Source organism: Cyrtonyx montezumae, unplaced genomic scaffold (assembly GCF_038088225.1).
Source record: "Cyrtonyx montezumae isolate F1298 unplaced genomic scaffold, pur_monq_1.0 scaffold_26, whole genome shotgun sequence".
Lineage (NCBI taxonomy): Eukaryota > Metazoa > Chordata > Aves > Galliformes > Odontophoridae > Cyrtonyx > Cyrtonyx montezumae.
The window spans coordinates 4714348-4724677 of record NW_027072003.1 but is presented as its reverse complement, the minus strand read 5'-3'; the positions used below and the strand labels follow the sequence as shown (position 1 = coordinate 4724677).

At 59.2% G+C, this 10330-nt stretch overlaps 1 protein-coding gene across 1 annotated transcript; it reads left to right on the top strand.

Moving 5' to 3' along the window:
* The first annotated feature begins 1616 nt into the window (after positions 1-1616).
* On the top strand, positions 1617-9134 carry SLC6A17 (solute carrier family 6 member 17). The gene is made up of 11 exons (XM_065740445.1): positions 1617-1974; positions 3280-3437; positions 3611-3737; positions 3931-4112; positions 4381-4491; positions 4940-5181; positions 5502-5694; positions 6035-6227; positions 6473-6632; positions 7125-7287; positions 7567-9134. Exons 1-11 carry the CDS (start codon positions 1689-1691, stop codon positions 7933-7935), a joined length of 2184 nt encoding a protein of 727 aa, XP_065596517.1. The 5' UTR covers positions 1617-1688; the 3' UTR covers positions 7936-9134.
* The last annotated feature ends 1196 nt before the right edge of the window (positions 9135-10330 follow it).

Genomic DNA, 10330 nt, shown 5'->3' with positions numbered 1-10330 from the left:
GTTTCCACCCTCCCCAGTCACCTTCCTGAGAAAGCAAGTGGAAAAAACACATGCAGGAGCGTGGGGGGGGGGGGGTTATCCCCCAGGGAGATAACCCCAGCACCACCTGGGAGAGGCAGCCGTGCCCACGGGGTGGGCTCAGATCTTCCTGCTGAGGAGGAGGAGGAGTGCACATGTGAGAAGATGAAGGTCGTCCACAAGCTGAATCTCCATCTGTCTGCAACAACGGGGTTCTGTCCTTCCCCAGCCAGAAGCTGTCAGCTGACCCTCCTTGTGGCGTGGCTGTTGTTTTTGGGAGATGAATTTCCCAATTCGGTTCCCCTTCCCATCAAACCAACAGGCAGACGTGCTTTTTGTGGACGGATTTGAGCTGCCCTTTCCTGGTGGAGGGGTGAAGCCCCTTAGGACCGGTGCAGGATCCTGGGGACACGGGCTGCCGTGGCCCTGCTGCCCCACTCAGGTCCCTGTGCTGTGTGGGGTTGCTGGTTTGGGTGGGAGCACCGTGGCAGAGCACTCTCCTCCATCCGGATCTCCTGCAGTGGGCACCCCAAGCACGCAGTGGGGCCATGGACAGCCGTGCTGGGTGAAGGCAGTCCTCGTGGCACAGCTTTCCCATCCCACTGAGATAGGTTTCCCACATGGGGAGAGCTTTCTGCTCCTTACCCCCACCCCTCCTCCTCCTCCAGTGCTGCCCAGCACCCGCTTTCGTCCCCAAATCCTCTCATCTCTGCAGAGCCCGACCCAAAATCAGCGGGGACCTCAAAATCAGTGGGGGTCTCGATGATTTTCAGGCTCAGGACCCCCTCCCCCCCTCCTGCTGGGGATGCTCTGGCTGCGGGCAGCCCTGTGCTGCTAATTGCTGCCGTTGAGCTGTGAACACTTTATGTGAATGGTCCTCGTTAGGAAATGAAACGTTGCTGGACCAGACTTGAAGGAATAATTCAAACAGCTTCTCTGGAGGAGCCGGATCCAGCCAGGGCTGCGAGCCGATGCGGTTGCCTGGCAACGGATGCAGCTTTTGGCTGAAAATAGCTTTCCTATTAGGAACAGGACCTGGCACACGGGGAACTTTCTTTGGGGTGAGGAAGGAGCGAGGTGAGGGTGAGGAGGGAGAGCTGTGCCACTGCTTTGTTTCCCTCCGGGGCTGGGATGGCTGCTCGGGGATGGGAAGGGCTGCCAGGCGGAGTGCTTTGTTCTGGAAGGCTCCGAGCTGTGCTCAGGCTGGGATAGATGGATGTGTGCGAGCACAGCCCCTGCAGAGAGCCATTTTTCCATGATTTGGAGTTTCCTGTGGCTGTCCTCCAGCCGGTGTGGTCCCAGTTCTCCCAGTATGGCCAGGGCTCAGTGGTGTCACTGCTCAGTCTGGGCGGATCCCGTGGCTTGGGTTCCCCAGCCAAGGCTGGGACGGTGGACGGCTCTGTGTCACCGTGGCTGTTGTGCAGACGTTACCTGCTGTAGAGCTGCCCGTGGCGATGTAGCTGCCGGGGGGCTGAGACCTCTCCCCATCCTTGCTGCCGGTCCCAACAGAGCACCGGGGTGAGGCAAAACCATCTCCCCCTGTGCTGCTGAGCCCTTCCCGTGCAGGTCCAGCTGATGACGAGGAGGTGAACCCCCCGGCAGCTCTCACGGGACGCTCCTCTTCTCCCCTCGCCCCTTCCCATCCCCCGGGGTGGCACGGAGCTGTCCAGATGCCGAAAAACAGCAAAGTGACGCAGCGGGAGCACAGCAGCGAGCATGTCACCGAGTCGGTGGCCGACCTGCTGGCTCACGAGGAGCCCGTGGACTACAAACGCAGCGTCCTCAACGTGACGGGGGAAGCTTGGGACAAGCAGAAGGACGGGGAGGAGGAGCTGGATGCGGAGAACAGGCCGGCGTGGAACAGCAAGCTGCAGTACATCCTGGCACAGATCGGGTACTCTGTGGGGCTGGGCAACGTCTGGCGCTTCCCATACCTGTGCCAAAAGAATGGAGGGGGTGAGAAATGGGGCTTTGGGGGGGGGGGAATGCGGGCTGATTCTGTTTCTGGTGGGATGTGGGCGCTGGGGGTGGTGGGGGAGGTGAGGGGCAGCTGGGAGCTGCTGGCTGTGGCTTGGTGCAGAGCTGCAGGAGCCTCCAGGGCGGTCTGTTCCTATCAGGTGCCCGCCCTGAGAACAAGGAGAATCCCAGGCTGGGCACTGGGACTTCAGCCCCAACCCCTGTTAGGAAAATCCCAAAGCCACACTGTCACTTCCCAAACCCGAATTCTTGCTGCCGTGGGACAGCTTCCTGCAGCAGCTTTCCGGGTGTGAGCTGCCCTCTCCTGCACAGATGGGGAAACTGAGGCACGGAGCTGGGAGCTGACTGCTGTGTGTGTGTGTGTGGGGGGGGTCGGCTGCTTCCTTCCTGCTTCCCAAGCAGACGTCTGTGGGGGAGAAGGGCCTTGTGCCAAACTGCCAGTGCTCGGTGTGCCAGCAGCAGTGTGTGCTGGCAGCCGTCCTCCCGAGGGTCAGAGGAGGAAAATCTCTAATGCTGGAGGAATTTGGCTCCGAACGGATCCATCTTCTCATCCTCTGGAGGCTGTGATGCCCGTGAGGGCACTGCAGGGATGGGAGGCCCGTGGGTGTTCCCATGTACACCAGGCTGCGGCTGCACCCCGGGTGCCCGCACCTCCGTTCTCCTCTCCCTTAATGAACCTCCTCAGCTCTGCTCTGAGCACATCCATCCCCAGCCCTGTCCATCCCCGCCCGGTGCTGGTGGACGTCCCTAGGCTGTAAATCCCAGCTCCACGGCCACGTGCTCTGAACGCTGTCCAGCAGCGGCTGCACTGCAGCACGAGTCATCACATCCACGGCCATTCGGTTACGCTCCATGAACTGCTAATTGGTCTTCCCCAATTAGCAGAGATTAACCGACTTTCCTTTCTGAGCTGTTGTACCCTAGCGGAGAGCTCATGGCACACAGGGCACCCATGGGTGCAGGCAGCACCCTCCTGCCTCGGGGTGGGCTGTGATGTGTGCCCAGCAGCGGCGTGTTGTAGGGGTGTGAGTGCACGTGCCCACACCACCCGGGGGGGCTGCAAGCTTCCCCGCCACCCGTGTGTGTTTTCTCTCACAATCAAACCAACGCATCAGGCAGAGCTGGGATGTGGGGCAGGCAGACGGGTCCATGGTGAGCTCTCCATCCCATCCCTCACTGGGATGTGGGGCAGGCAGACGGGTCCATGGTGAGCTCTCCATCCCATCCCTCACTGGGATGTGGGGCAGGCAGACGGGTCCATGGTGAGCTCTCCATCCCTGCCAGGTGCCTACTTGGTCCCGTACCTGGTCCTGCTCATCATCATCGGGCTCCCGCTGTTCTTCCTGGAGCTGGCAGTGGGGCAGCGGATCCGTCGGGGCAGCATTGGTGTCTGGAATTACATCTGTCCCCGTCTTGGTGGCATTGGCTACGCCAGCTGCCTGGTGAGCACGCCTTGGGGGGTGGGCAAACCTCACGGAGCTCAGTGTGGGTGCATGAAGGGTTGAGTGGAGTTTTTCAGCTCCACCCGTGGGTCGGTTTGGGAATGAGCCCTGCATTCCTGCCCCACAGCTTCACACTGTGTCCTGCTCCCTCCCCTTCCCCCTCCACAACCCAGGTGTGCTTTTTTGTCGGCCTCTATTACAACGTCATCATCGGTTGGAGCATCTTTTACTTCTTCAAGTCCTTCCAGTACCCTCTTCCCTGGAGCGAGTGCCCCATTGTCAAGAATGGCTCCGTGGCCGGTGAGGGATGGGGGGATCTGACGGGGGGTGGGGGCTGCGGGACACTAGAGACCCCCAGTACCTTCAGCCACTGCAGGCTGGGGACACTGGAGGTCGGGATGCCTCCTGGGTGGGGACATGGGTTGGGTGAGAGGAGGCACGGCGTGGCTCTTCCCCACCCCCTCACTCTCTTGGTGCCCCCATTCATTTGCAGTTGTGGAGACTGAATGCGAGAGGAGCTCGGCCACCACGTACTTCTGGTACCGGGAGGCCCTGGACATCTCCAACTCCATCTCAGAGAGCGGGGGACTCAACTGGAAGATGACCCTCTGCCTCCTGGTGGCCTGGAGCCTTGTGGGCTTGGCCATGATCAAAGGCATCCAGTCCTCGGGGAAGGTGGGTGGCAGCAGCGGAGGAGTGGAACCACATCTCCCATGTCTGTGAGGAAGCCCCATCCACGTCTGCTCGCTGGGACTCGGGGGGAGCCCCGTGCTGGGAACCAGTGGTGCTGGGAGGTGGAGGAGTGGGGCTGTGGAGCTGTCCTTCCCCAGGGGCTTTGCGGGCAGCAGCAGTTTGGCTCCAGTTTGTGATGTCCCAGGGATGGATACGGGGACAGGGATTAGAGGAGGTGGATCCCACCCCGCATGCATCCCTCTTGCCCCAGGTGATGTATTTCAGCTCGCTCTTCCCCTACGTGGTGCTGGTCTGCTTCCTGGTGCGGGGCCTGCTGCTGCGCGGGGCGGTGGATGGGATCATGCACATGTTCACCCCCAAGGTAAGAGCTCAGCAGACCCCGAGCGGGTTCATCCTCCAGGCTGGTGGTGCACAGCCTCTCACAGAATCCTATTTCCCCCCATTTCCACCCCAAAAATCAGAGCCTCAGTCCCTAAAGCCCCGATAAATGAGGCAGGAGGTGCTGCTCCTGTCCCCTTCGGGTGGACGTGAGGTCTCTGGGAGACGACGCTGGCTGGTAGCAAAAGCTCCGCTGGTGTTGTGCAATTAACTAGCTAATTAATTAATGATGAAGAGGTGCAGATGAAACCGCTCAGCTGGTGAGGCTGTTACAAGATACTAATTAAGATCTCCCAATGAATGGCTCTCGGAGGCCTGCTGCAGGGGATGGGGGCGTGAGGTCTGGGGTTAAATGATCCCGAAAGCTCTGAGGAACGGCTCTGGCAACCCCCCTCCATCCTCACTCTCTTTCCTGTGTCCCCCCCCCCAAGCTGGACAAGATGCTGGACCCCCAGGTGTGGCGGGAGGCGGCCACACAGGTGTTCTTTGCCTTGGGACTGGGCTTTGGGGGGGTCATCGCCTTCTCCAGCTACAACAAGCAGGACAACAACTGCCAATTCGATGCCACGCTCGTCTCCTTCATCAACTTCTTCACGTCTGTCCTGGCCACCCTGGTTGTGTTCGCCGTGCTGGGCTTCAAGGCCAACATCATGAATGAGAAATGCGTGGTGGAGTAGGTGGATTTGCTTTCTCTTCCATCTGAAAGGGTGGTGGGGGGGAACCCCGAACTGGTGGGGCTGTGGCTTGAGGTTGTGCTGTGTGACCGAGCAGGAGGTGCAGAGAAACCCAATCCCTGGAGGGGCTGTAGTGGTGTGCTGTGTCGTGTGGCCTCAGTTTTGCTTAGGACCCTGAAATTTCAGCTGATTTGGATGGCAAATCCCAACTGGGTGATGCGATCCTGGGAGGATGCGAAAGATTTTCACAGTCAGGCCCTGTCCTCCACCCTGGAAGGAAGGGGACGTCTTTGTGTGAGCGGGCTCTGCTCCCCCTTAGGAACGCTGAGAAGATCTTGGGATACCTGAACAGCAATGTGCTCAGCCACGACCTCATCCCACCCCACGTGAACTTCTCCCACTTGACAGCCAAGGACTACAACGAGATGTACAGGGTGATCATGACGGTGAAAGAGGGGCACTTCAAAGAGCTGGGCTTGGACGCGTGTCTGCTGGAGGATGAGCTCGACAAGGTACCCCGTGGCCTTCCTAATAGGGCAAAGGAATCTTCTTGCCCGTTGCCAGACCCTGGTAGGAGCTGTTCTGTTTGTGTCGCACCTGGGTGCCACAAATCTGGAAAAACTGTTTCCAGAGATCCTTCAAGGGTGGGAATTCCTGTTCTCGTGGTCTTTCCTGGGGTGGGGGGGGAATGGTCTGCCCCTAGCAAGCCTAATGGGGTCATTGCTACTTCCACGCTGGGTTGTACAGTGGACTTTTCTTTCCTTGAGGAGTGGCTTAGCGGGACAACAGTGCCCCAGGGCGTGCAGCCTGACACGTTTCTTCTTCCTTTTGGTCTTTCTTTCCCATGACTAGTCAGTGCAAGGAACTGGGCTGGCCTTCATCGCCTTCACGGAAGCCATGACCCACTTCCCAGCCTCTCCGTTTTGGTCTGTCATGTTCTTCTTGATGCTGATAAACCTGGGGCTGGGCAGCATGATCGGGACCATGTCAGGCATCACCACCCCCATCATCGACACCTTCAAGGTGCGGAAGGAGGTGTTCACAGGTGAGGTCTTCTGCATCCTCCCACGCTGGGGCTGGAGGGTCCCCATTGCCCTGGGGAGTCATCCTAGAAGAGCGGGGACGTGGTGGATCTGCGCTGGGAACAGATCCTGTGGCGGAGGCCTTGGTTCCCCTCAGGGCTGTAGAATCATTAGGGTTGGAAAAGACCTCCAAGGTCACCCAACCTTTGGCCCAGCATCACCATCATGCCAACTGAACTCTGTGACTGTGCCCGTTTGCTCCCCACAGTTGGTTGCTGCATCTTCGCCTTCCTGGTGGGCCTGATCTTCGTGCAGCGCTCTGGGAACTACTTTGTCACCATGTTTGATGACTACTCAGCCACGCTGCCGCTCACTGTCGTGGTCATCCTGGAGAATATCGCCGTGGCCTGGATTTATGGCACTAAGAAGTAAGGTGTTTGCAGCAGGAAAGGAACACCGTGGCTGTAACTCCTGGCTAAACCCCCCACCCCAAAGTTCTTCCCTGACTTCTTTTCCCAAGAGGAAAGCTCTGACGGAGCACATACTCTGAAGGGAGAGAATATCTGTTCATCTTGATGCTCTACCCTGCCCTAGGTGTAACCCAGCCCCGAGAACGAGTCCTGCTAGTCCTAGCTTTGGTTGTGGTGCTCTGTTGCTTGTCATTATGGTTTTGTCTGAAGTTTCTGGAGCGTTCTGGAAGGGTACCTCATTCCCCAGTGCCTCTTCTTGTGGTCTGGAGCTGGGCAGAGCAAGGGAGGCTCAGGTGGTCTCTTCCTGGGAGGTTCCCAACTCATCCTACGGGTTTGAAAGGCACTGAGATGCTTCCTTGGATCAGCTGGGCTCTTCTCCAGCCCCCTCCTGGGGTGGAGTTTCTTTTGTGGGGTGGGGAGCGGTGTGGTCCCATCTCTTCCTCTCGGCAGGTTCATGCAGGAACTGACGGAGATGTTGGGTTTTCGGCCCTATCAGTTCTACTACTACACCTGGAAGTACGTCTCTCCCATCTGCATGGCCGTGCTCATGACCGCCAGCATCATCCAGCTGGGGGTCAGCCCCCCGGGCTACAGCGCGTGGATCAGAGAGGAGGTGAGCACAGTTCCCACCCTCGTTCCTCCAGCTGGGACGCGTCCCACCTGCAGCCATGCTTTGTCCCTGCTGCCCAGAGGGTTCGAGCTAGCTCGGAGCATGGGCTGAAGTGTGACCTCGGGGTTTTGGCTTGCTTCCACCAAGGAGACGCTTCGGTTTTTCTTTCTGACAACTCCAGGTGATGCCCCTGGAGGTGAAGGCTGGCAGGAGGCAGCACTTAGGAGACATTTCACCTGGTGTGTGTCGCAACCCCCTGCCACCAATTTCTCTCTTTTTCAGGCTGCGGAGAAGTTCCTTTTTTACCCAACCTGGGCCATGGCCATCCTCATCTCCCTCATCATCCTGGCCTCCCTCCCTCTGCCTCTGGTCTTCATCCTCCGGCAGTTCCACCTGGTGTCAGACGGCTCCAACACCCTCTCGGTCACCTACAAGAAGGGCCGGATGATGAAGGACATCTCCAACTTGGAAGACAACGATGAGACGCGCTTCATCCTGAGCAAGGTGCCGAGCGAGACCCCGTCCCCCATGCCCACCCACCGTTCCTACCTGGGTCCTGGGAGCAACTCCCCTATGGAGATGAGCAGTGCACCCAACGGACGCTATGGGAGCGGGTACCTAACGGCCGGCACCCCCGAGTCCGAACTGTGATGGTTGGCAGCCAGCCACCCCCTGGGAGAGGAGAGGTCGCTGGGGAGTGGATCCTGGCTGTCCAGGCAACGGGAAAACTAACGAAGAAGAAGAAGAAACCCCTCTTTAAGTTGTAACCAAAAGCAGCCGTTCCTATGATGACATCGGGAAGAAGGGATTGCGGGAGGGGCAGGACTCCTCCGACAGCCCTTGGGTGAAGGGCAGGACCTGGGGCTCACCTTAGGGAAGGGAGGAGGAAGGGGTGCTGCGACTCCTGGCCGAGGGCAGCTGGAATCCGAAGCAAAGAATCTCTGTGTTGAAGCAGCTGGTGGTTGGAAAAAGGACCTGGTGTTGCTGGGTGGAAAGCCAACCTCGCTTCCCCCTGCAGCTCTGCCCTCCGTCCGTTGTCCTTTAGCCAGGAGGAGTCATGGCCTTATTCCAACGAGCACAATTACCCGTCGATGTTCATGGCACAAAAGGGTGCTGCTGTTGTTTGCCATCGTTGCTGTTGTTGTAGCTCCTGTAGTTTTTCGAGCTGTGGACCACACACCCAGATAACCCCAACGTTTTGGCCGGGGTTGGCAGGGAGCAGCGTGGGACCGCTGCTGTCCCGTCACCAGCAGCGCAGGGACAGCGTCTGTGGGGTGTCCCCGGGTGTCTGTGGGTGACGTGGTTGGCTCTGAGGTGTGGCAGTGTGTGGGCAGGCAGCTCTGCTGGGCAGCAGCTTCCCACTGAGGGATTTTGTGTCTGGAAGGGCTGTGGGGATGGACTAGGAGTGCTCTGCTGGAATGGCTCTGGACACGTGGGATGCTCCGCTGCACCACCATCCCTGGCGTGGAGGTCATCTCCTCTTGCTGCTTTCCTTAGGAGTGCAGCGCTGTGGGGCACACGGTCCTACCACGATCCTGCTTCAGCTCCCAGGAAACAGCCCTGGGCTGTGCCAGCTTTTGGGAACAGTGGGTGGAAGGATGTGTCAGAGCAGCCAGTCCCAGCGTCCCCACGAGCTGCATCCAGACTGCTGAGCCCTCCATGCTGCCTGGGGAGCACGGCGATGGGGAGCCGTGGGAGTGAGGAAGGTCGGTTGGGGTCTCCCAGCTCTGAGTTTCTCCCCCTGGCACCGAAGGTTTCGCTGAGTCTGACACAAAGCCAAGCACGAGCTCCTTACCTCTGTCCTGATGGGCTGAGATGGGGGGGGGGAGGGGTCTGGGGGCAGTGCCAGCCCCAGGACCTGACCTTCCCCTCCTCCAGCCCCTACAGAGGGACGCAGAGACGTGTCCCCTCCAAATGGGAGAAGCACAAAACCCATTTCCAACCCCAACGAGGAGGATGCTCCCTCCCACCTCTCTTCCTCCCTCTGTCCCCAGTGTCCCCCATCGCTGCCCGGTGTCACCTTCCCAGGGGCAGCGACTGAGCCCGGGGGGGCTGGATCCCCACCTCAGCTCCCATGGAGTCAGGGAGCGGGGCACCTCACCAGGTCCCATGTGCTGCCATGCCACGATGCGATGCTCCTCGAGCCCTGGAGGGAACGCTCCAGTCCCCCCATCCCTCCCACTGCCATCCCCAAACTGCTTGGGGAGGTGTTCACTTCCCACCCCCACATCTTGCAGCACCACTAAGAGGCAAAGCCAACAGGAGGGTAGCAAGAAAAGCTATATTATATATATATATACACACATATATATATAAGATATATGCAGAGAGAGGAGATGGAGTAATTAGGCTGCAGATCCTCCAGTTCTGCTGTATATTGATTCTGTAAATGTCACTGTAAATGCTGTTAAATGACAGAGTGGCCCCTGTGACCTATTTTCATCCCCAGTGCTGTACAGATCAATTCTCACTGTATATCGGATGGATTTTTACCTTTTTATTTCTCGTGCGTGGTGGGGGGCTGTGCCCCGCCCCCCTCCTTCCCCACCTGGACCCCCTCCGTGGGGGGGGGTGGGGGGTGCAAAGCTTTTCTTTTGTATCCGTGGAAGTGGTGTATTTCTCGTGTTTGCTTGGTGTTGGACACAAGGGGGGGGGGGGTTGTCCGTGGATGTGGGGGTGCGTGTGAAGCTGTAGGTGCTCCGTGTCGTCGCCGTGTGCGTGCGTTCGTCCGTCGATGCCGCGCGTGGGGTGTGCGTGTGTGCACTGCTGTCGCGTTCGGGGTCACTTCTCACTGTACTCGGTCACTTTGGGATGGGAGCCTGCAGGGTGGGGGGGGGGGTGGGCTCTCCCCCAGGCTTCCCCCTCCCCCCCCCCCCACGCACTTTCTCGGGGTCGATCCCCGGTGACTTTTAGCCCTGGCAGTCACTTTGAGTTGGCTTTCTCCCCGCAGAGGCACAGGGAATGGCTGCTAGCTGCGAGCACAGGCACTTTCCAGTTCCCCTCTGGGCAGCAGGAGCAGGAGGGGGGGGGATGCTGCCAATACTCC